We start from the raw sequence: 27334 nt of genomic DNA, 5'->3' as shown, positions 1-27334 counted from the left end.
GGGTGAGGCCTGGATCTTTCCAGTGGAAACCCGGGAGGGGGTGGAGTGGTTGCCTGTATCCTTCCTATGTAAACCTCCTATGGAAATGAGTTGGGGGGGTAGCTTCTCACTCTTGTCTATTTTTATTAAAACCTTGCTGTATGTGTCCCATCCCTGCAGTACTACAGTGAAGTGATGAAATTCCTATCAAAACTCAACCAATCTAGTTATTTAAGACTTGTACCTACATCGAACTTGGTTTTCTGAGGTCCTTCAGAGAAGCAAACCTTCTATTCCTCTGTATGAGTGGAGCTCGGCACACCCTGCCTAACTTGTAATATTACCCTTGTATCCAGCACCATAACTATTGGGAAAGTAAGGCAGCTTTGTCACCTTAACTCGCACAATAAAAACTACAAGCACAGATGCATCAAATCCTTTCTTCCATGATTACAAATGTCAAGTGATCTAAGAAAAATGGAGCAAAAAGCTGCAGTTGCTGGAAATGCAAAACTAAAAGACAACGAAGCACTTGGTAGGTTGAGTAACATCAACAGGAACAAAACTGAGTTACAGTTTCAGCTTAAAGACCTTGAATGGAATGAGAAAAAAAGTGATGTGAACAGGAAAGCAACACACAAAATGCTGGAGAAACTCTCAGGTCAGGCAGCATCTACGGGAAAAAGCACAGTTGATGTTTCAAGCTGAGACCCTTTGGCAGGACAAAATTGACTGTACTTTTTTTCCATAGATGCTGCCTGACCTGCTGAGTTTCTTCAGCATTTTGTGTGTGTTGCTTGGATTTCCAGCATCTGCAGATTTTCTCTTGAATGTGAACAGGGGAAAATGAGAGGATGGAAAAGAAGGAATGTCTGTGATAGGATTAGACACAGCAAAGAAACTTCTCACTGTCACATTAACCCATTTGGTCTCACCCTATCAGGATATTCCCTTTCTTTTATTGATCTTTCCACCACCATCTCGGCGACTGAAACAAACTTGCCTTTCTTTCTTTCCCAGTTCTGAAGGGTCCCAGACTGAAACAGTAGCTTAGTTTCTCTTTCTACAGATACTGCACAACACAGTCTCAGTTTTTACTACTTCAGATTTTTATTAACTGCAGTTATTTTTGATTTTAATTCTGTAAAAGTTTTAAAGGAAGTAAACAAAGAGGATTTTAGCATAAAGTCCGGAGTCATTCACTGGCATGGTCAGTCACCTTGCAAAGAGAGGCAACAAGAGATAATAACTGAGTATGGGCACATCAGAAATATTAACTCATCCTCTTGAAGCTTCACCTGTCCCACGAAGCGATTCACACACATCTACTTCACATTTCCAGTATCTGCTATTATACACCCTATCCTTGTTATATGCGGATTCAGACTATGTGGATTCACAGTTACGCGAGTAACCGATTTCTACCAACATCTCCTTATATGCATCCAAAACTCACTCTGCTTTACTGCCAGTACAAGTCATATGCACGTGCCTCACAGTCTCAATGTTGGGATGAGAAGTGTTCCTTTCTCGCCGATACAAGTCAGCTGCACACGTTAAAGTCTCACTCCCGCCAGTCAGTTTTGGCAAGCTGTGGATGTGCGATCATGAGCTCTTAAACTTTTGCTGGTTTTACCTACGGTGCAGTGATTTTGTGCTTGAAATATTTAACTGCCTCCTAGGCGTCTGCTTTCATGTCCTGTGCCATCAGCCGAGCATCACATTTGAAAAAAAATTGGAAATTATAAACAGCGCAGCATCAGGTAAAGGCAACACAGCTATGGGATGCTACTGCTGGGAACAGAATTTTGCCTTTAAAGTTCTTCTGTTGCTTCACAACGCGTCAGCTCATCCTAAACATTTGGGCAGCATTCATCGTAATATAACAGTGCGTTTCCTGCCGCCTAAAACAACATCATTGATTCAACCACTCAACCAAGGTGTGATCCACATTCATGTTTTTTTTACGGTGAACTATCTCTCAGATGCTGCAAGCAACAGACGATTTTTGAAAATCCCAGGAGTTTACCATTGGTGAGGAAATGGTGGAAGTCATAACACTTGGCACAAATGGGGATGGACATAGACCCAAGTTTAGAACGGAGTCAGCATTTCAGTCATTCCCTGCCGCCAACCCTTCTTCCCTACAAGCAAATTTATGCTGAAAAACAAAATGCTGCCAAGCAAACAATCCTCACCACTTTCTTCAAACCGGTGTCAAATCCTGCTGCTGTTCTGTGAGTCTTCCTTCACTCTTTGCTGTGCTCGATGTCCACCTTATCCACATAAAGCTGCCTGACACCACAACAACCACTCATCTCCCAGAGCGAACACACCTGCCACTGTTGGTGAGTACTGTACACCCTAGTATGTTAACTTCCTATGATTTATTACATTGAATATTACCTTAAATTGATGAAATATAATCTAAATGTTGCCTTGTGGTACTGCTTTTGTGTCTTATTGGTAGGAAAATGTGAATAAATTACAGATAAAACATATTTAGGAAGCCCTCTGGAACGCATCCCTATTTTCTCCATTTAAATAATTATCCATATTATGCGTCGACTGCGAGGAACATATCCCAATGATATAACGAGGATACGGTGTACATTGTTTACTTGGAAAGGCATCTTGTCTTCATGTGATGTGAACAAAATAAAACAGTACAAATGCTGAGTGTGCTGGAGTCACTTCACTAAGTAAATGAGCAAAGTAGAGAATTTCGACAGAAGCCGATGCTTCTCAGGTGATTCACTCTTAAGCATACAAAGACCTGGTCTCATGAAGAGAGGACAGAGGGAGAAGGGCAGGGGCAGCAGTGAAAAGAGAGCACGGCGTGGGAATCCAAGAGTAAGAGAAGGCACCGAGTAGGAAAGAAAATTAGAGAGTAAGCAAGCATAAGATTGCATACAGAAAACGGGGAGGAATATGGAAAACCACATGCTCACCTGTTGTACCAGTTGAAGAGCAGCCAGTTCATTCCCTCCAGCTGGTATTCCCTGAGTCTGTTGTCTGCTTTGTATGGCCGTGACAACTCCATTTTCTTCCATGTTTCAGCGGGAGGACGTTCCTATTTCAAACAAAAGGGAACAGTTGATAGTAACAAAAAGGGTGTGAGCAGCACATCTTTCCGTTTCCAGCAGAGTTTTAACACTAATCCCTACTATCCTGCCATTTAACTGAGACATAATATATAAAAGCACAATTCTTATCCTCAGTCTGTATGGAATGAGCTTCCTGCAGAAGTAGTAGAGGCCAGTTCAGTTGTGTCATTTAAGGTAAAATTGGATAGGTATATGGACAGGAAAGGAGTGGAGGGTTATGGGCTGAGTGCGGGTAGGTGGGACTAGGTGAGATTAAGAGATCGGCACGGACTAGGAGGGCTGAGATGGCCTGTTTCCGTGCTGTGATTGTTATATGGTTTCACCACCAGTGTGACCCAGAGGAATGACTATTAAATTAAAGGCCAGAGTTCATTGTGAACCGTCCTGTTAGATACAGGAGGCGACCACTCTGGAGCTGATTTCTCATCCCAGCAATCAATCTCTACCAACAACCCCACACAAAACAAGATATGGGGGGAGGTATCTAACAATGGGATGGGAGAATGTGGTAAGGGGAAAAAAATCATCTGTTCCTTGCTCTGTACTGACTTTGAATTAGAATAAATAATCAGCTTTCCTTAAGATACTAAATTCAGAAAGAAATGTTCATTTTATCTATTTTTGTTTTCTGATTAAAGAAATTAACTTCCAAATTCAGTTATGGAATTCACTTTCAAATTAGTTTGCACATATTACCCTTCTAACTCTCAAATGTAAGATTGCCTTGGTTTTAAGAAATTATTGATTTTTTTAGTTAATGAGATCTCTCTCATTAATTAGCCACCTCTCATTAGTTAACAATGGTATGTGTACACAAACAAGCTAAATGTCATTACCACATGTGTGATTTCAGGCACAATCTGCAACTCCTCATATTCTTGTATCTTTACTGGGTCGATGTCTTCCACCAGCTCCCAAGTGCTTTCTTCATAGGGTAGGGAGCACCACTTCACCAAGTAATGAGTCACAGGCTTGGGAAACACATCATCAAATATTAAACAGTGGCAAATTATCTGTGACATTACCAGTACAAGAAGATCTGCAGTTGCTGGAAATCCAAGCAACACATGCAAAATGCTGAAGGAACTCAGTAGACCAGGCAGCATCTATGGAAAAGAGTAAGCCGTTGATGTTTCGGGCCAAGACCTTTCATCAGGATTGGGGGAAAAAAGATAGAAGTCAGATTAAGAAGTTAGGGGAGACAAAAGGAAGAAGTAGAAGGTGGTAGGTGATAAGTGAAACTAGGAGAGAGGGGAAGTGGGAAGTAAAGAGCTATAAAGTTGATAGGTGAAAGAGATAAAGGGCTGGAGAATGGGGGAATCTGACAGGATAAGGCAGGCAACCGGAACAAAGGGAAGGGGGAGGTGCAGCAGAGGAAGGTGATGGACAATTCATGATCTACCTTCTCCTATCAGATTCCCCCTTCTCCAGCCCTTTATCTCTTTCATCAATCCATTTTCCATCTCTTTATTTCACCCTACCCTCTCTCCTGGTTTCACCTATTACCTACCACCTTGTACTTCTTCCCCTCTACCCCACCTTCTTACACTGACTCCGTATCTTTTTTTTCCAGTCCCAATGAAGGGTCTTGGTCTGAATCATCGACTGTTTACTCTTTTCCATATCTGCTGCATAGCCTGCATTTTATGTGTATTGCTATATTACCAGATCCACTCAGATCTGTACTAGCTCCTTCAACCAGCTATATTTACATCCCTCAAAACTCATAGCCAACAAAAATCCATCTAACAATTTCGAACTTGTCATCAAGACCAAGTTCAATTATCATTCAACCATAAAAACATATTACCATCAGTGCCTTGCATAGAGCACGTGGTTATGATTCCAGAAAAACATGCAGTCAGAAAAAAAATTTACAGTCAAGTTCCTGAGTGACACGACTGTAGATTGTCCTGGCCCAGCCTGTTCATCCACTGAGCAAACACCAGAGAGCAGCAATGAGTGAACACTGGAGGGCAGCACCAAGCTAGAGAAGATGGCGCAAGATGTTTCTGCAGAGCCAACGACTTCTTCCAATTTGTCTGTGAAACAGCTTCTTTTCTCAAGTCTTTCTTTTCTTTTCAAGATGGCTGGGGTCCTATCAGAGTCCATGATCCACAGATGTAGCACAAATTACGGTTCTTCTCAAGAAGTGGTTTTCGTTTTCAGACTCAACTTACGGCCAGGCATTTTGATGTCTCCAGGTGCAGTTTGGGGAGCTGACCCATGGACAACCCAGTTCTTTGTTGGTGACTGAAATAAGCAGAGACAGCAGGCAGTACGCGCTGCTGTTGGAGAAGTACAGCACAGAAACAGGCCCTTAAGCCCATCTAGTCCCCACCAAAATCATTTAAAATCCCTACACCCAATGACCTGCAACTGGACCATAGCCCTCCATCCCCAACTATCTATCTATCTATCCAAAATTCTTTTAAATGTTGAAATTGAGCTCGCATTAAGCCACTTGTGCTGGCAGTTCACTCCACACTCTCACGATCCCCGAGTGAAGAAGTTTCCCCTCATGTTCCCCTTAAACTTTCCACCTTTCATCCTTAACCAATGACCTCTGGTTGTAGTCCCACCCAATCTTAGTGGCAAAAGACTGCTTGCATTTACCTTATCTATACCCCTCACTGTTTTCTATATATCTCTCAAGTCTCCTCTCAATTGTCTATGTTCTAAAGAATACAGTCCTAAATGATTTAATCTTTCCTTATAACTCAGGTCCTCTAAACCCAGAAACATCCTTGGAAATTTTCTCTGCACTCTTTCAACCTTGTTTACATCTTTCCATAAGACCACAAGCTATAGGAACAGAATTAGGCCGTTCAGCCCATTGACTCTGCTCTGCCATTCCATCGTGGCTGATTCTGTATCCCACTCATCCCCACACACCTGCCTTCTCATTATATAATTTGATGCCCTGACCCATCAGGAAACTCATGGACCTGGCCTCCAAAGTGAATCACTTCATGCTTATCTCAATTGAATTCCGTCTGCCACATGTCAATCGTGATCTGCATCCTATCAAAGTCCTGCTGTAACCTCTGCAACCCTCCAGACTATCCACAACACACCCAACCTTTGTGTCAAGAGAAAATTAACCAACCAACCCACCCTTCTACTTCTTCATCCAGGTCATAAATAAAAATCAGAGGAGGGTCCGAGAATAGATCCCTGCTGAACTCCACTGGTCACCGACCTCCATGCAGAATACAAACCATCTATAACCATCCTTTGTCTTCTGTGGGCAAGCTAATCCTGGATCACAAAGCAAAGACTCTTTGGATCCCATGCCTTCTTATTTTCTGAATGAACCTTGCATGGGGAACCTTATCAAATGCCTTACTGAAATCCATATACACCAGATCCACTGCTCTACCTTCATTAATGTGTTTTGTTACATCCTCAAATAATTCAATCAGGTTCATAAGGCATGACTTATGGAGTCAAGTTAGGGAAAGGGGAAGTACAACGAGATCTAGGTGTTCTTGTACATCAGTCAATGAAAGCAAGCATGCAGGTACAGCAGGCAGTGAAGAAAGCTAATGGCATGCTGGCTTTTATAACAAGAGGAATTGAGTATAGGAGTAAAGAGGTCCTTCTGCAGCTGTACAGGGCCCTGGTGAGACCCCACCTGGAGTACTGTGTGCAGTTTTGGACTCCAAATTTGAGGAAGGACATTCTTGCTATTGAGGGAGTGCAGCATAGGTTCACAAGGTTAATTCCCGGAATGGCGGGACTGTCATATGTTGAAAGATTGGAGCGACTGGGCTTGTGTACACTGGAATTTAGAAGGCTGAGAGGGGATCTGATTGAAACATATAAGATTATTAAGGGATTGGAAACGATGGAGGCAGGAAGCATGTTCCTGCTGATGGGTGACTCCAAAACTAGAGGCCACAGTTTAAGAATAAGGGGTAGGCCATTTAGAACAGAGATGCGGAAAAACTTTTTCACCCAGAGAGTGGTGGATATGTGGAATGCTCTGCCCCAGAAGGCAGTGGAGGCCAAGTCTCTGGATGCATTCAAGAGAGAGTTAGATAGAGCTCTTATAGATGGCGGGGTCAAGGGATATGGGGAGAGGGCAGGAACGGGGTACTGACTGTGAATGATCAGCCATGATCACAGTGAATGGCGGTGCTAGCTAGAAGGGTCGAATGGCCTACTCCTGCACCTACTGTCTATTGTCTATTGACTTGTCCTTGATAAAGCCATGCTGAATTAGATTATGTCTCTCCAAATGCTTATAAATCCTGCCTCTCAAGATCTTCACCAACAAACTGCCCACTACTGAAGGAAGACTACTGGGTCAATAGTTTCCTGGGTTACTTCTACTCCCTTTCTTGAACAAGGAAACAACATTTGCAAACCTCAAATCCTCCAGTACTTCTCCTGTCTTTTTTGATGACACAAAGATCATCACCAGAGGCTCAGCAGCCTCCTCCCTCGCTTCCCACAGTAGCCTGGCGACTTATTTAACTCATTTTCAAAAGCTCTAAGCCATTCTCTCTCTTAATGTCTATATGGTGAAGTGTTTCAACCCACTGTAAACCATCCCCACAATTGCCAAGGTGAGTACTTTTCCTTGGTGAATACTGAAGCAAAGTATTCATGAAGTACCTACGCTATCTCTTTTGATTCCATGCACACATTTTCAATTTGGCTCCTGATTGGTCCTATTCTCACAGGGCTCATCCTCTTGCTCTTCACATACTTGTAGAATGCCTTGAGGGTTTCCTTAATCCTGCTCATCAAGGCCTTTTCATGGCCACTTCTAGCTCTCCTAATTTCATTTTTGAGCTCCTTCCGGTCATCCTTGTAATTTTCTAGAACTTGTAATTTTCAGTACCTAGTTTTTTGAACCTTTCATAAGCTTTTCTTTTCTTAACTAGATTTTCCACATACTTTGTACACCATAGTTCTTTTATCCAACCCCCTTTCTCTACCTTAATGAACATACCTATGCAGAATGCCATGCAAATATTCCCCGTAGGGTTGAAGCCTTACGATCCTGATTGAATTTTTTGAGGATGTGACTAAACACATTGATGAAGGTAGATCCATAGATGTAGTATATATGGATTTCAGCAAGGCATTTGATAAAGGTCCCCCATGCAAGGCTTATTGAGAAAGTAAGGTGGCATGGGATCAAAGGGGACCTTGCTTTGTGGATCCAGAATTGGCTTGCCCACAGAAGGCACAAAGGGTGGTTGTAGACAGGTCGGTGACCAGTGGTGTGCGTCAGGGATCTGTTCTGGGACCCCTTCTCTATGTGATTTTTTTTAATGACCTGGATGAGGAAGTGGAGGGATGGGTTAGTAACTTATCTGCTGTTATGAGTGATGGACAGATCTGATGGAAATGAGGTGCAGAGTTAACCATTCCCAACCCCCACCCCCCGAGAACTATGAACTATTGCTGTTGCTATGCTGCTACTGAGAGAGAGAGATGACGCCCGGGAAAGAACATCTGCTACAGATAAGAGGGAGAGAGAGGCGGTTGATTTATTGTATTTTGACTCTTCCTGGATTATTTATCTTTCACTACAAGGACTTTACTTTGCTTGTTAACATTCCTCAGGAGACAGCAGGAGTGGCCTGATTTGATGGACACAGTCATTCAGAGTTGATGGATAGCTGAGATCCCATTAGTAGGGATAAAAGACTATGAACCCACAGAAAGGTGGGGGTTTCGGAGACCAAATCAGGAGATCGGTCAATAAAGCTCACAGTGTTACGGCAGGGCCGGTGGGGACTTGGGTGTGTGACCACTCATGCCAGAGTGACGAGTCCACCACAGAAGAACGGTCTAGCTGAAGAACAGAGGGGTCATAACTGAATGGCCACTACGACCCAACGGAATCAGAAAGCAACAGAAGGTTTGTCTGTTGCAGCTGTTACATCTCGCTCGCTCTCTCACTCTCTCTCCAACGATTACAACACAACAACCTTAACTACCTCAGCATGTATGAACTGAACTGAACTTTATACTTTGCTATGACAATTCATTTATCCCTAGACATCGATTGAGCTTGTTTATTATTGCTTATTATTAATCCTACATTTTTAGGTTTATTAATGCTAACTTGTTTTATATGTATATTTGCATTTTTGATACTGTATTGTGTAGTTTACTAATAAACATCTTTAGTTTTGGTACCACCAGACTCCAACGGATACTTCTATCTTTGCTGGTCTGACACCCAGTTACGGGGTACATAACACTGATGACATAAAACTGTGCTGAGAAGTGGCTGATGGAGTTCAACCCAGATAAGTGTGAGGTGGTTTATTCTGGTAGGTCAAGTATGATGGCAGAATATAGGATTAATGGTAAGACTCTTGGCAGTGTGGAGGATCAGAGGGATCTCAGGGTCTGTGTCCAGAGGACACTCAAAGCTGCTGTGCAGGTTGACTGTGTGGATAAGAAGACACATGGTGCATTGGCCTTCATCAACTATGGGATTAAGTTTAAGAGATGAGAGGTAATGTTGCAGCTATACAGGACCCTGGCCAGACCCCACTTGGGAGTACTGTGCTCAGTTCTGGTCACCTCGCTACAGGAAGGTTGTGGAAACTATAGAAAAGGTGCAGAGGAGATTTACAAGGATGTTGCCTGAACTGGGGAGCATGCCTTACAAGAATATGTTGAGTGAACTTCAACGGAGGATGAGAGGTGACCTGATAGAGGTATATAAAATGAGGAGAGGCATTGATTGTGTGGACAGTGGGAGGCTTTTTCTCAGGGCTGAAATGGCTAGCACGAGAGGGCACAGTTCTAAGGTGCTTGGAAGTAGGTATGGGGGCGGGGGGGGGGAAATGTCAGGGGTACGTTTATTTTAAATGCAGAGAATGGAGAGTGCGTGGAATGTGTTGCCAGCGACTGTGGTGGAGACAGATATGATAGGGTTGTTTAAGAAACTCCTGGATAGATGCACGGAGCTTAGAAAATAGAGGGCTATCGGTAACCCTAGGTAATTTCTAAAGTAAGTATATGTTCGGCACAGCATTGTGGGCCAAAGGGCCTGTATTATGCTGTAGGTTTCCTATGTTCTAACCCTATTATTATTGTACTGTTCCAGAATCTGCCTCCCTATCTGCTTTGTGATGCTCCTGTTACTATCAGGGGGTCTATAAAAAATATCCAGTAATGTTATTTCACCCTCTCTGTTTCTGACTTCCACTCACACTGACAGAGTAGATAATCCCTCCATGACTTCCTCCTTTTCTGTAGCCGTAACACTATCCCTGATTAGCAATGCCATGCCCCCACCTCTTTTGCCTCCCTCCCCATCTCTTGTGAAATAATATAAAGCAGTCATTTCTGCCCGAGATATCTGTAAGGGCCACAATGTCGTAGATCCACATACTGATCCACGCTCTGTTCATCGACTTTGTTTATGATACTCCTCGCATTAAAATAGACATCTCAAACCATTAGGCTGAGTGCATCTTTACTTTATCATCTGCATATCCTTCCTCACAAGCTCCCTATAAGCTGTGTGCCAAAAGCCTCATCCTCTACCTCTTCCAGCGCCACCCCCCCCCCCCCACAAATCTAGTTCAACCCCTTCCCAATAGCATTAGTACACCTCCCCAGCAGGATTCAAGTGCAACTTGTCCTTTTTTGTACAGGTCACACCTGCCCCAAAAGAGGTCCCAATGATCCAGAAATCTGAATTCCTGCCCCCTGCTCCAATCCTTCAACCATGCATTTATCCTCCACCTCATTCTATTCCTATACTCACTGTTGTGTGGCACAGGCAGCAATCACAAGATTACTACCCTTGAGGTCCTGTTTCTCAGCTTCCTTCCTAACTCCCTGCATTCTGTTTTCAGGACCTCCTCCCTTTTTTTTTAAAACCTATGTTATTGGTACCAATATTTACCAGGATATTGTGGATGTGTTTCTTGCAGGCATTTACAGGAAATACAATAGAAAGTTATGAGAAACTAGACATAAATAAAGACTGACAATCATCATGCAAAAGAAAATAAACTATGCAAATAAAATTAATGCTGAGAACATGAGTTTGTAAAGAGTCCTTAAAAGTGAGTCTGTAGGTTATCGAATTAGTTCAGAGTTGTGGTGAGTCAAGTTATAAATGTTAGTTTAGGATTACCACCATCAAAATTGTACAGGAGCTTGAAAACACAGTCAATGTTTTAAGAACAGTTTTTCTCCTCGCTATCAGATTTCATGAATGTTTCATGAACCCATGAACACTACCTCACTATTAATCTTTTGCACTATTTACTTTTATTATAACTCATAGTAATTTTTTTTATGTATTGCATTGTACTGCTGATACAAAATAACAAATTTCATGACAGACCTCAGTGATAATAAACCTGATTATGGAGGGCTGAAGATGATTCAAGTATCCACAGCCTTTTTACAGTGATACTTAACTTCTCCCTGCCAATAAAATCTATGATTTCACTTTCACTAATCTCGGCCCAATTATGGGATGATGCCACCTGTTCCAGATTCACCCCAGAAAGAAAAATGTCAAAATTAAAATCAAACTGAACCCCTTCATCACTTTAACAAACACCCTCATTAGATGAGGCATCAAGTGTCCTCTTCAATCATGGGTACACAAACACGATTTTACAGAATTGTTTTCTTCAATGACTCGAGCTTTGCTATCATTCTGGTGATCCTATGCACGCTGAGTATGGGAATTGCAATGCAAAAATGAACAATGATTCTCAAAGACATGTCTATTTTTGATTATTTTGTAAAACACATTAATATATAAAGGTAAGGAGTAAGGGGCAAGACTGTCTCAGATATATAATTGAGTACTGGGTCACGTAAAGTCTAGGGAGGACTGAGACAACACTTTGTCAACAAGGTGGGTTTTAAGCAGCATACTAATGGCAATGTAGGAAGGGTTTAATGAACTGTAAAATTGCCATAACTATAATATTATTCACACAGGTCAAACAAACCTACATATGATACGATTTTAAAGATTATACATGAATGAAAGCTGAAATATGACAAACAGTGAGGAGGACAGTAATAAGGCAGGAAACCAGGACAGATGTGGCAGAGGAAAGTGAATGCAGTGAAACAGGATGAAATACATTTTTGTAAGAAAATGTGAAAAAGAAACATAAATTAAACAGTATGATTTAAGAATGGCTATGAAAACAGCAGCATGCAAGACTGTATCCACAGCATTGTTTGTTTTGCACAGAGAATGCCCTAACCCTAATGCGAGCAGAATCATCTGCAGCTTAATGTGAAAAAGACTAAGGAGCTGGTGGTGGACCTGAGGAGGGCTAAGGCACCAGTGACCCCTGTTTCCATCCAAGGGGTCAGTGTGGACATAGTGGAGGATTACAAATACCTGGGGATACAAATGGACAATAAACTGGACTGGTCAAAGAACACTGAGGCTGTCTACAAGAAGGGTCAGAGCCGTCTCTATTTCCTGAGGAGACTGAGGTCCTTTAACATCTGCCGGACAATGCTGAGGATGTTCTATGAGGCTGTGGTGGCCAGTGCTATCATGTTTGCTATTGTATGCTGGGGCAGCAGGCTGAGGGTAGATGACACCAACAGAATCAACAAACTCATTCGTAAGGCAGTGACATTGTTGGGGTGGAACTGGACTCTCTGACGGTGGTGTCTGAAAAGAGGATGCTGTCCAAGTTGCATGCCATCTTGGACAATGGCTCCCATCCACTCCATAATGTACTGGTTAGGCACAGGAGTACATTCAGCCAGAGACTCATTCCACCGAGATGTAACACTGAATATCATAGGAAGTCATTCCTACCTGTGGCCATCAAACTTTACAACTCCTCCCTCGGAGTATCAGACACCCTGAGCCAATAGGCTGGTCCTGGACTTTATTTCTACTTGGCATGACTAACTTATTATTTATTTAATTATCTAATTATTTAATTATTTATTTGTATATTGCTATATTTCTTCACTATTGTTGGTTGGTGTGGCTGTAACGAAACCCAATTTCCCTCCGGATCAATAAAGTATGTCTGTCTGTCAGAATGGCAGGTGCCTGGAATGAGTTACTAGGGATAGTGGTGGAATCAGGCAGTTTGGTGAAGTTTACAAAGGTGTGACATGTCTATGTGAAGGGAATGGAGGGATATGGCTGATACACAGGATGAGGACATTTAATATAAAGAGGCATCAGGATCGACACAGCTTTATGGGGTCGAGTGGACTGTCCATAGCTTGAATTGACTCCCCCAGCACACAGAGTTGTGAGTTTGTATTGTTGTTTCTGTGGGGGAAGAACTTTCTAGTTATACTTCAAAACAACTCACTCTGAGTTAAAGATTTTTCTGGATTTCATGAACAGTTTCCCCCTTTACCAATGCAGTGCATTTAATAGATTTCTTTATAACCTTCCAAGTACCAGGAATGTACTTACCTCAGACGTTTCAGAGTCTATTGTATGTGCTACATCCAAGATTCGGTCAACCTCGACATAATCTGGATTAAAGGGCTCCTCATCAGGCTGTGTACAGAACATAGAAGATGCAAACAGTCTAATATCACGGCTACCCAAGAAAGTACCATGTCACCTTCACCCCATCTGGTACATTGAGCCAGCCAGTATCCTAGTGTCAAAGTGAATGGTGCTGGTGACTAACAGTGATGCCACAGATAGATATCAGGCAGGATACTTAAGGGCTTGAGGTGTGGGTTAGGGTGAAGTAGAGAAAAATGATCAGGGATACAGGTCACATGTCAGCAGAGACCCCCACCCATGTGGACACAGACTGGAGACCTGGGTCTCACACACACACACACACACACACACACACACACACACACAGCCGCCACAGAGACAGGGAAGTAGAGTGCGACTCTACTTCATTGACCCAGCATTGTGTCAGAAAGTTCTATTGCTTCAGACAGCTGGGGGGGGGGGGGGGGGGGTTATTTTCAGAGAATCTATGGAGGAGAAAGGAACTTCAATGTTTTGAGTCAAAACCCTTCATCAAGAGGCATGGGGAGAAGGTCAGGATAAAGTGGAGAAACCCAACTACTCCAGTACCCTCCTCAGTGTAACTGCAGCAACACCCTGTACAAATGTAATTATTAGAACAGTACAGCACAGAACAGGCTTTCAACCTGTAATGTCTGTGCCAACCACAATGCTAATTTAAACTGTTCATCAGCCAGAAATTGTGTATCCCTCAATATACTGCTGTTCACAAGTAAACGAGAATCTCAGATTTCCAAGTGTGCAGATTTTCCTTGCTTCAGTCCTGAAAGACCTAGCTTTGAACTATAGCAAGTCAAGTGTCCAAAGCAGAAGGAACCGTTTCACTCTACCTGCCCCAGCTGCCGTAATGCTGGAAAACTTCAATCATTCTAAATTCTAGGAAACACAACTTTTGGTACCTGTGCAGAAATGAGGCGAGAGGGCACAGGCTTAGGATACGGAATAAGAAGTTTAGAACAGATCTGATAAAAGAATTTTTCCACTACAGGGTGGTTGCAGTCTGGAACACACTGTCTGATTGGGTGGTAGAGATGGGTACTTCAGGAATCACCAGGGCACATTAGGCCTCAGAGCAAGTGCTGAGTTTAATAGACAGGAAACTGACAGTCAGCTTGGACAGGGAGGCTGAGTGGCCTGTGTTGGTGCTGTGTGACCCCATACTCTCATGCAGGCTTTTAAAATTTTTATTGATTTAGAGATACATACAGAACAATGAGCCACACCACCCAGCAACCCATGTATTTAACACTGGCATATTACAGGACAATTTACAACGACTAATTAACTGACTAACTGGTACGTCTCTGGATTGTGGGATGAACACCCAGAGGAAACCTGCATGGTTCACAGGGAGAATGTACAAACTCCTTACATATGCTGAAGGAGTTGAATTCTGGAACACTCCAACCTACATTAGCATTGCACTAACCACTACACACTGGGCCATTTTCTTCATTAGCTTCCAAAGTCACAGCAGAGAAGGAGGGAGTTTATGTGAAGAATCCAGTGGAAGCTTTGGGAATTGATGCCAAGCTGTCCAGAACCACAAGCTCCATGGCTATGGCAATGTAGCAGTTGAAGTGGTATAGACAACACCAGCTCCAGCAGCAGACCGAGGGAACACCTTTCGGGAGGGTCTTCACTCTACAGTTTCAGCCTAAACTTCAGGCACTGTTGCAGAAGTTTCAGCAAGGCAACTGTCATGGTGTGGGCTGTGACCGACTGCAGTCAAAACATGGGAAGCTGCAGTCAATGAGCTATTGTCATTTGTGATCACATCAGAACCCTGGGCCCAGATCCTTTCTATCCTCCTTGTACATTAACAAATCAGACAGCCCGATAAACCTCCAGTTCACCATAAAACATATGAGCAGAATTGGGCCATTCAGCCCATTGAGTCTGTTCTGCCATTCCATCACAGCTGATTTATTATCTGTCTCAATCCCCTTTCTCTTGCCTTTTCCCTATTACCTTTACACCCTGACTTATCAGGAACCTACTTTAAATACACTCAATGAGCTGGCCTCCACAGTCATACGTGACAATGAACTCCACATATACACATCCTAAACCACCTGATGACCACCAATCTTCCTCCTTACCTCAACAAAAAGATTCTTCATCTGTGCCTGCTTGGCTCTGAAACGCTTAATCTTCTGGTGAATCCTTTTATCCTTCTGCAGCTCCTCCACCGTGGCCCATTTACAGTGCAGGTACGAGCTGAAACATATACGCACTTTGTAATACATTCACTTAGGAAAGCAAAGTGCAACATTTCAGTTATGAGGGGAGATTGAAGAGGCCAGCTTTCTTCACCCTGGAGTGTAGGTTAAGAGGGAACATAAAAATATGAGGGCATGGTGAGAGTACGGAACGAGCTGACAGTGCAACTGGTGGATGTGGGGTCGATTTCAACACTTAATAGAAAATTAGTACATGGATGGGAGGAGTATGGAGGGCTATGGTCCAAGGTGCAGGTTAATAGTACAGCATGGACTAGCTGGGCCTATGGTTCCTAAGGTTGTCATAGCCGGGGGTGGTAGTGGGGATAAGCTCCCAGTACCTATAAAGTGTTCCAAATGGTGTGCGACTCTAACGGCCTCTGACAACCAAGTCCAACTCTTGGCCTTTATGTGTGGCTCAGCTACTAGGCCTGGCAGAACTGTTTTTATTGACAAGAGAAGGGGCAAAGGTGGCACCACAAAACCAAGGGCTCATCAGACTTGGACAGCAACCAGCCTAGGAGCAGGAAAACTCTGATTTTAAACATTCAATGCTTCGCTGTCAGATCCACCCATGGAAAAGGCTTCGGGAGTAAACCCCAAGGAAAAATCCAGAGCTGGGGATCCTCAGGCAGTTTGGTGCTGTTTACACTTTCACTCTGGCAACCTCTGTGATGACACTGGTGCCAAGCTGTATCAACGCTTACACTTCCCTTGGACTACATCAGTGACGTGGAGAGGGGGAAGAGAGGACAAGTCCACCAGAGGCACAAACCCATGATCCCCTGGGATCGACAGCTGCCTACTACTAGGTGGGCCAAAGGGCCCTTTTCTGTGACTGTAAGATAGGGGCTCCCAACCTGGGATCCACAGAATTCCTTGGTTAATGGCAAGGGTCCACAGCATTAAAAAGGTTAGGAATGCCTACTCTATGACATAGGGTAGACTGCAGGAAACTTTTCTTCATATCAGGGTAGATAAAACTAGAGGTAAGTGGGAGAGGAAAGTTAGAGGGGAGGTGAAGGGAGATCTTATTTATCCAGGGAATGAATGTAGTGTCCAAGAGAGTTCATCATCACAGACACATTTAATGCCAGAATGAGCAGCAGGATCACTGAGATATAGAAGGACACAAACTGCTGAGGGATGGAATTAATACAGAAGGCTTATCATTTGTCAATGTGCACAAGACAGGCCAAATAGCCTGTTTTCATGCTGTAGAATTCTATGATTCTATGACAAACCTATGTATATACTAAGTTAACCTTGAAGATATCCCAAAGGTACTGCAACATGGGCTCTCATTGGTTTTAAGTCTCAGAGTCATATAGAAGTACAGTACAAAAACAGGCCCTTCGGCCCATCTAGTCCATACCAAGACAATTTAAACTGCCTACTTCCATCAATCTGTAAATGGACCATAGCCCTCCATATCCCTATTATCGATGTACCTATCCAAACTTCTCTTAAATGTTGAAATCAAGCTCATATGCATCACTTGTGCTGGCAGTTCATTCCACAGTCTCATGACCCTCTGAGTGAAAAAGTTTCTCCTCATGTTCCCCTTAAACATTTCACCTTAAGCTATGGTCTCTGGTTGTAGCTTCACTTGACCTCAGTGGAAAAAGCCTGCTTGCATCTACCCTAACTATATCACTCATAATTTTGCATACCTCTATCAAATCTTCTCTCAGTCGTCTATGGTCTAACGAATGCAGTCCTAACCTATTCAATCTTACCTTATAATTCAGGTCCTCCAGACCCAGGAACATCCTTGTAAACTTTCTCTGTACTCTTTCAACCTTACTTACATCTTACCTGTGCACAAGTGACCAAATTGCATAAAATACTCCAAGTTAAGCCTTCCCAACATCTATGCCTGTATCTACATCCCATCTCCTTATTCAATACAGGTTCCCCCCGCTACCCGAAGGTACAGCGTTCCAACGAAACTGTTCGTAAGCCGAAATGTTGTAAAGCGAAGAAGCAATTACAATTAATTTATACAGGGGAAATTTTTGAGCGTTCCCTGACCCAAAAAATAACCTACTAAATCAAACCAAATAACACTTAAAACCTAAAATAACACGAACATATACCAAAAGCAGGAATGATATGATAAATATACAGCCTATATAAAGTAGAAATATTGCATGTACTGTGCAGTTATACTTATCAAAATCAGGAAAACAGCAAGCCAAAATCGATTTTGGAGAAAAAAAATCAGCACGTATGCGCATGCGCACACAACTGCCTGCCCAAGGCTTCACGGTCATGGTAGTCTTTCTCAGAGTAAACACACGTATAAAGCGGGTGTCTATTTTTCTTAAAAGCTAAAATCCTCTTTGGTTAGCGAGAACACATACTAACGTAGGTCTTTTGTAACAGCAAGCTGTCGTAAAGCGAACGCTCGAAAAACGTGGACCACCTGTACATTGATTTATGAAGGCCAATGTGCCAAAAGCTTCATTTATGCCCTATCTACTTATGATGCCACTTTCAATGAATTATGGACCTGTACTCCCAGAACTTTTTGTTCCACCACACTCCTCAGTGCCCTACCATTCACTGGGTAAGATCTACTCTGGTTGGTCGTACCGAAGTACAAAACTTCACACTTAGTTGTATTACATTCCATCTGTATTTTTCAGCCCATTTTTCCAGCTGATGCAGATCCCACTGTAAACCATGACAACCTTCCTCACTGTCCACTACACCTCCGATCTTGGTGTCACCTGCAAATTTGCTGATCCAGTTGACCACATTATCATCCAGATCATTGATTATGGATGAAAAACAACAGACCCAGCACTGATCCCTGCGGCATTCCACTAATCACAGGCCTCCCATAGAGAGACAACCATCTACTACCTCTCTCTGGCTTCTCCCACAAAGTCAAAATGTCTAATCCAATGTACTACTTCATCTTGAATGCCGAGTGACTGAACCTTCTTGACCAACCTCCCATACAGGGCCTTGTCAAATGCCTTACTAAAGTTCATGTAGACTACTTCTACTGCTTTGCCTTCATCCACTTTCCCAGCATCAGAAGTATTTTCATTTGAAAAGCTATTATGGAAACAGTAAAATTATCTTTCAAAAATGGAATACACTGAAAGGGAAACAACTAAAAGAAAGCAGGGAAGTGTAGACACAGCAGATGACCATTCAGCCTGTTGTACACGCACCAACTCTTTGAAGAGCTGCCTGATAACTCCTCTCATTGGCTGAAAATGTCTCCCTGGTATAAAAAGCAGGAAAATACTTACATATTCTATGACAGAAAATTCAAGGACTCAGCGTCTCTAGAACATAGATTACAGAATAATTTTGCAACAAAGTCTTTCTGCTCTATTTTGTTTTGCCTACCAAACACCATTCTACCATCTTCTCTTCAAGGGCTAGATATACTGATGAGGACTAAACCAAGATGTCCAAGCCAAACTTTGCATCAAGACTGCAGAGGAGTCTCAGCAGAACACAATTAGAAGAAAATACCCTAAATACTTACTAATTCCTGTATTTGACATAGAATTCTTCCACCTCCTGTGTGGTCCCATCAGGGGTCTGTTGAAACACAAAATAGCTGAAGTGAACGAAGGAAAAAAGTTATTTAATTGTTCAGTGCTCAGCACACTGCTTCTTGTATCAGAGATTTCAATATAAGCCACACCCAGTCTGTTTATGTCACCCCCCTCCAGCATTCTACACAATTACCTTTACTCTTAACCTTCCATTCTTGTTCTGAAAGGCGATGAATTAATCATCTAAAGAGTATAATTTACGAAGCACTAAATTAGCAGCAACACATCTTTTACAATACTGATGCCTTCTACACTTCACCCTCTCAAGTTCCACTTGAACATCAAATCAACAAAAACCCTTCCTGCTTTGCCTCACATATGAACATTTACATTAAATTCATGATTTTTATCAGTACAGCCTGAGTTCTCTTCACTCACAGAGATGTAGGTGGGTGTCCCACCAGTGTCCTGGATTACAGACAGACTACCTGTCCAGATGGCCACATAATGTGAGATTACAGAGCTGTGTATCAGATGCTGTGGTTAGCAGCATAGGGCACCTCAGGGGACTGTTCACCATCTGCACCTCGGACTTCAGATACAACTTGGAGTTCTGCCACCTGCAGAAGTTTTTAGCAGTAGTGGGCTGTATCAACCAGGGTCAAGAGGCTGAGTACAGAATAGTGGTGCACAACTTTCTTTAAGTGAATCACCTGCAGCTCAACATCACTAAAACAAAGGAGTTGGTGATAGACTTCAGGAAAGTGAAAACACCCTTAGTGGGACTTCATAATGTTCCCATCTCCATCAAGGGAACAAGTGTGGAAGTCATCTGGGACTACAATAATCTGGAAACTCACCTGGGCAACAAACTGGACTGGACTAAAGACACAGGGGCTCTGTACAAGGAAGAACAGAGTTGACTGTACTTCCTGAGGAGGCTCCGGTCATTCAACGTCTGCAGTTCTCTGCTGCAGATGTTCGACGACTCAGTGGTGGCCGGTATTCGATTCTGTGCCGTAGCCTGCTGGGGCAGCAGGGTGAGAACAGCTGATGTCAAGAAGATCGATAAGCTTGTCAGGAAGGCTGGTTCTGTTCTGGGGGTGGAACTGAATTCCCTGATGGTTGTGCCTGAGAGGAGGATGCTGCAGAAGCTACGGAGCATTATGGAAAATCCCTTTCACACTCTCCATGACATATTGGACAAACAGAGGAGCATCTTTAGCAACAGAATGATTCCACCGAGGTGCACCGCTGAACGCCACGGGAGATCCGTTCTGCCTGTGCCTATAAGACTCTACAATTTCTCCTCCTCAAGTATATAAGTATATGGTTTCATTGCACATCTATATTTTGCACCATAATTTTTTCATGCACACTTTGTATTCTTTTTTGTACTTCAAGGCTTACATTTTGTATTTTAAAGTATATATTTCTGACTGAGAAATCTTGTACCAATAATTTCCTATAGGATATATAAAGTTTTATCTCATCTTATAAATCCCACTGTCCATGTACATTGTGTTCACTTCAATTGGCAAATCCTGCAACCTCGTTCAGGATTACCATTCAGTGAACCTTCAACAAGTAGAAGTCATCGGTTAAGGGTGAAAGGTTTAAGAACCTTTCTTTATTCAAAGTGTGGAACAAGCCACCACTGGAAGTGGTGGATGTGGGTTCAATTTCAATGTTTAAGAGAAGTTTGGATAAGTACATGGATGGGAGGGGTATGGAGGGCTATGGCTGGGTGTAGGTCAATGGAGTAGATGGGGTGAAGGGCCTGTTTCTGTGCTGTGGTGTTCTACGACTCTAACTTGTCATTATCTAACTCCTTTAACTTCAGAAATTTCACCTAGAACTCCACAAGGAATTGTGCAGGATAGATTTAAGGGGAGGCTGAACATACATAGGAGGGAGGTGGGAAAGGAGGATAGTGTTGCTGGATTTAGCTGAAAAACCTGACAGAAGACTCTGGTGGAGCATAAACATGATACAGACTGGCTGGGCTAAGTGGTGAGTTTCTGCACAATTTGTATGTTCTCCCTGTAGCTGTGTGCATTTCCTCCAGGCACAAGTTTCCTCACACATTCCAAAGATGTACAAGTTAATAGGCTAATTGGTCCATAAGACCACAAGACATCAGGAGCAGAATAAGCCAGCTCGGCCTATCATGGCTGAATTATTATTATACCCAACTCCATTCTCCTAACTTCTCCCCATAACCTTTGATGCTCTAACCAAAATCCAATCAACTTCCACTTTAAATATACTCAATGCCTTTGTCTCCACAACCATCCATCGCAATGAATTCCACAGATTCACCACCCTCCAGATAAAGAAATTCCTCCTCATCTTTTTTCTAAATGGACGTCCTTCTATTCTGAGGCTGTGCCCTCTGGTCACAGACTCACCAACTAAAGGAACCATCCTCTCCACATCCACTCTAAGACTTTCAATATTCAGGAGGTTTCAACAATATTACCCCTCATTCTTCTAAAGATCAACAAGTGCAGGCTCAGAGACAAACTCTCATCATACATTAACCCTTTTGTTCCCGGAGTCGTTCTTGTGAACCTTCTCTGGACCCTCTCCAGTATATATCTTTTAGATATGGAGCCAAATGGCTCACAATACTCCAACTGCAGTCTGACCAATGCCTAATAAAGCCTCAGCATCACATTCTTGGTTGTCCTGCTACCATTATGTTTGTCCTCCCTATCTGCAAGTTAACCTTTAGAGAGTCCTGCACGTACATCTAGAAAATAGTATACACCTTTATTCCTTCTATCAAAGTACATGACCATACACATACCTACACTATATTTCATCTGCCACTTCTTTGCCCATTCTCCCAATATGTCCAAGTCCTTCTGCAGACTCCCTGCTTCCTCAACATTACTTGTCTCTCCACCTATCTTTGTATCACCTGCAAGCTTCACCACAAAGCCATCAATTCCATCATCCAAATTGTTGACATATAATGTGAAAAGAAACGGCGGCAATACCGACCCCTGGGGAGCACCTCTAGTCACTAGGAGCCAACTAGAAAAGGCCTCCTTTATTCCGATTATTTGCCTCCTGTCAGTCAACTAATCTATCCATGTTAATATCTTTCCTGTTAACAGTCTCATGTGTGGCACCTTGTCAATGGCCTTCAGAAAATCCGAGTATACAACATCCGTTGACTTTCCTTTGTCTATCCTGCTTGTTATTTCCTCAAATAGTTCCAACAGATTTGTCAGGGAAGATTTCTCCTTAAGGAAGCAATGCTGACTTTGACCTACTTTATGATGTGTCTCCAAATACCCCAAAACCTCATCCTTAACAATGGACTTCCCAATTATTAAGGGACATTTTTCCAATACTGAAGTCAGGCTAACTGGCCTATAGTTTTCTCTCTTTTATCTGTCTTCTTTCTTAACATTACAGGCTTCTTCTACTTCCCATTGAAACTTATATCCCACATCCTGGCTATTGTTTGGGGCCTGTATTCAACTCACATCAGGGTCTTTTTACTCTTGTAGTTTCTTAATTCTATCCTGAAGGATTCTACATCATCTGATTCTACGTCACATGGGAGTATATATAACCATATATATATATATAATAACCATATATAACAATCACAGCATGGAAACGTACCGAACCCTTAATCTCACCTAGTCCCACCTACCCGCACTCAGCCCATAACCCTCCACTCCTTTCCTGTCCATATACCTATCCAATTTTACCTTAAATGACACAACTGAACTGGCCTCTACTACTTCTACAGGAAGCTCATTCCACACAGCTATCACTCTGAGTAAAGAAATACCCCCTCGTGTTTCCCTTAAACTTCTGCCCCCTAACTCTCAAATCATGTCCTCTAGTTTGAATCTCCCCTACTCTCAATGGAAACAGCCTGTTCACGTCAACTCTATCTATCCCTCTCAAAATTTTAAATACCTCGATCAAATCCCCCCTCAACCTTCTACGCTCCAATGAATAGAGACCTAACTTGTTCAACCTTTCTCTGTAACTTAATTGCTGAAACCCAGGTAACATCCTAGTAAATCGTCTCTGCACTCTCTCTAATTTATTGATATCTTTCCTATAATTCGGTGACCAGAACTGCACACAATATTCCAAATTTGGCCTTACCAATGCCTTGTACAACTTTAGCATTACATCCCAACTTCTGTACTCAATGCTTTGATTTATAAAGGCCAGCGTTCCAAAAGCCCTCTTCACCACCCTATCTACATGAGACTCCACTTTCAGGGAACTATGCACAGTTATTCCTAGATCTCTGTTCCTCTGCATTCCTCAATGCCCTACCATTTACTCTGTATGTTCTATTTGGATTATTCCTGCCAAAATGTAGAACCTCACACTTCTCAGCATTAAACTCCATCTGCCAACGTTCAGCCCATTCTTCTAACCGGCATAAATCTCCCTGCAAGCTTTGAAAATCCACCTCATTATCCACAACACCTCCTACCTTAGTATCATCAGCATACTTACTAATCCAATTTACCACCCCATCATCCAGATCATTTATGTATATTACAAACAACATTGGGCCCAAAACAGATCCCTGAGGCACCCCGCTAGTCACCGGCCTCCATCCCGATAAACAATTATCCACCACTACTCTCTGGCATCTCCCATCTAGCCACTGTTGAATCCATTTTATTACTCCAGCATTAATACCTAACGACTGAACCTTCTTAACTAACCTTCCATGTGGAACTTTGTCAAAGGCTTTGCTGAAGTCCATATAGACTACATCCACTGCCTTACCCTCGTCAACATTCCTCGTAACTTCTTCAAAAAATTCAATAAGGTTTGTCAAACATGACCTTCCACGCACAAATCCATGCTGGCTACTTCTAATCAGATCCCGTCTATCCAGATAATTATAAATACTATCTCTAAGAATACTTTCCATTAATTTACCCACCACTGATGTCAAACTGACAGGTCTATAATTGCTAGGCTTCCTTCTAGAACCCTTTTTAAACAATGGAACCACATGAGCAATATGCCAATCCTCCGGCACAATCCCCGTTTCTAATGACATATTAAAGATCTCCGTCAGAGCTCCTGCTATTTCTACACAAATTGGGTGATTGAGGATTAATTGGATGAGGAGTAATTGGATGATGCAGGATTATTGGGTTGGAAGGGCCTGTTACTTTGCTGTATTTCTAAATTTAAAATAAACAAATATCCTAAAGATGTTTTACAAAAGTGTGATAGGATAAGAACGGATGACACATCAAACACAATTACACAGAGAGTAATCCAAGATGTTGACAAACTAGAGCAAGAAAATTATGACCAATCGACGACTCTCATACAGTACCATAATAACACTGTGATAAATAGCATGCTCTACAATTTGCCAATGTTTATGATCAACACAAATCTTTTTCCACCACACAGTATTTACCCCATTAGCCTGGCCTATTCCTTTCTCCTTGTGAGTTTATCAGTTTCCTTTAAACACTTTTCTGTCTTTTACTCCAATTGTGGTATCGAGATTCACTTTGTCACCACACCAGAAACTGAAATTTATCCTGATTTCATTTGGAATTTTTATGGCTGTCTTCTGCTCATCCCAGAGTGGAAGCATCTACCCCACACCGACTCTCTTTTTATATTTTAATTATTTCCACCCGATTATCAAGTTAAGGTTAAGAACCCTGACCATCCAGGACATGCCCTCTTCTCATTACTACCATCAGGAAGGAGGTACACACTCTATGTTCTATGCTTTAGACTTCTGTCCATGAACACTACCTCATTATTTTGCTCTCTTTTGCACTATTTAATTTCTACATATTTCTTATTGTGACTTACAGTAATTTTTATGTTTTGCACTGCAGTGCTGCTGCAAAACAACAAATTTCATGTCATACTGTGTGTCAGTGATAATAAACCTGATTCAATTCATCAGTGGAGTCCAAGCATTTCTCTACAGGCAGAGAAATCTCTTCACAAGCTTACCACTTCAAAGTTGAACAGAATGGACCACCCAGGTTGGCCCTATACATATGTCCCAACAAGACACACCCACCCAGCAACCTGCCAATTTCACCCTGGCCTAATCACAGGACAATTATAATGATGGGGGTGGAGCTTAGGAGGAATGATGGCACCTAACGGCGACTCCTTTGCTTGCATCTTCGGAAGCAGCTCGGTTTCTACTTTTAATATCTTTATTTTTTCCCCTTTCAGGGTTCTTTTGAAGACTGCAGGCTTCAGTTCTTTGTGGGAATGGGACCCTTTCTCGGGGTTCCACGACTGGCCGCTATTCGACATGCAAAGGGTTTGGCCTGAGAATCTTGATCATTTTCAGAAGCCTAAGATCTCGGGGCTCTGGAGACAGGTGGATCGAGGGTCGGTGTCACAGCCGGAGACTCATGTGTTGTCCGGGAGGCCGGAAAATCTTTTGCTGTGGGCCTGAAGACTCAAGGTCTTTGCGATCTTCAGACACAGAGTTTGATAAAAGCGACGAAATGGACTTTTAAGATCGTAAATCAGCAGGAAGTTGTTATGTCTCCCGCTTGCTGTGAAAATGGGAGACACGTCCCTCTCCCTTGCCAGGGGAGAGAGAACCTGTGGGTGGGGTGGTCGAATTCAGATGAAATGCAAAGCTTGTGGGGTAACTGCAAGGTCTGTGTCTTTGCTATCACTCAGCACACGCTTGGGCTCAGTGATTGTACAGATGCGCGTTAATTTTTGCTGCTGGGGGAGGGGGTATCGTTGTCTACTGCCGCTTACGCATGGGGGAGGGGGAACTTTGGGGTTCTCACATTTAACTATAGCTCATTCTTTGGGGCACTTACCTGTTTTCATGGATGTTTTGCAAAGGAAAAGCATTTCAGGATGTATATTGTATACATTTCTCTGACATTAAACTTGACCTGTGAACTAATTAGCTTACTAACCACTACATCTTTGGACCGGAGCACCTGGAGGAAACACATGCACGGTGCCGGAATTAACCTCCAAACTCCGATGCCCCAAACAGCAATGGTGTTGTGCTAACCGCTACACTGCCATGGAGCCCCAACGTAGAAACATCCAGGATGTTTTCACAGATTATTAAACTCCTTATCACATCATTCCATGATCTTTCCAGACCCTTTCACCAACTGCGCAACTTCACACTCCTGTTTAGATGCAGTGGGAACAGAAGCAGGGCTTTATTTCCTGGACAAAATGGGAGATACATGTTAATCCAGTTTAGCATCATTCCTGTGCCAGCAAGTTATAGGACCATGTCAGTAAAATCATTATGGATTTAAGTATGTGCACTGGTAAACCATAATCTTCAGTCAGAGGATTCTGCAGGAATAAGAAACTAATAAAGTGTAAGCGGAGCCCTGCCCTGACTGCCATTTATCCCTTTACTCAGATTGTCTCACCTCTCTCTGTGTTATTCGCTGAGCCAGAATCTTCTCAATGACAGCAGACTCATCCTCCTCCTGACTTTCCTACAATAAAGAAAACCGTATGATCAATGATGCACAATGTTCCACACTCGTGGGCAGGATACCAAGAAAGGAAGGAACAGTATAGTTAGGATGAAGAAAGACTGAAGACTAAATGGGGTAGCAGGGTGTGGGTGGGGAAGGGAAACAAGAAAGGAAGGAACGGTATAGTTAGGATGAAGAAAGACTGAAGACTAAATGGGGTAGCAGGGTGTGGGTGGGGAAGGAAACCAAGAAAGGAAGGAACCGTATAGTTAGGATGAAGAAAGACTGAAGACTAAATGGGATAGCAGGGTGTGAGTGGGGAAGGGAGAGGCACTGTGAACATGGGCAACTGGGAGCAACAAGCGAGGAGGAAACAGAAGTAGGATGGGTGGGGGGGAACATGAACAAGGGAGGCACAAGGGGCAGAAGCAAAGTAGGTAGAAGCGAGCAAGAAAAGCAAAGATTACGATGTAATAGCACAAGAAACAATAGAAAAAGGGAGATGTAGAGAGAGAGAGAGAGAGTCATTAGATTAATG

General features: G+C 42.7%; 1 protein-coding gene across 7 annotated transcripts in view; it reads right to left on the bottom strand.

The window, feature by feature from the left end:
- Positions 1-27334, bottom strand: part of chd6 (chromodomain helicase DNA binding protein 6) — a 338589-nt gene that overhangs the window by 99668 nt on the left and 211587 nt on the right. For all 7 annotated transcript variants that reach the window (XM_059981079.1, XM_059981076.1, XM_059981077.1 and 4 more), the window contains 6 exons: positions 26746-26814; positions 19318-19373; positions 15687-15804; positions 13504-13590; positions 3923-4057; positions 2931-3052 (listed from right to left, as the gene is read on the bottom strand). In XM_059981079.1, the coding sequence (XP_059837062.1) occupies positions 2931-3052; positions 3923-4057; positions 13504-13590; positions 15687-15804; positions 19318-19373; positions 26746-26814 (587 nt within the window). The remainder of the gene's footprint in view (positions 1-2930; positions 3053-3922; positions 4058-13503; positions 13591-15686; positions 15805-19317; positions 19374-26745; positions 26815-27334) is intronic.

The sequence above is a fragment of the Hypanus sabinus genome, chromosome 9, assembly GCF_030144855.1.
Source record: "Hypanus sabinus isolate sHypSab1 chromosome 9, sHypSab1.hap1, whole genome shotgun sequence".
Taxonomy (NCBI): domain Eukaryota; kingdom Metazoa; phylum Chordata; class Chondrichthyes; order Myliobatiformes; family Dasyatidae; genus Hypanus; species Hypanus sabinus.
The sequence above is the reverse complement of the archived record's forward strand: the minus strand, read 5'-3'. Positions and strand labels throughout refer to the sequence as shown.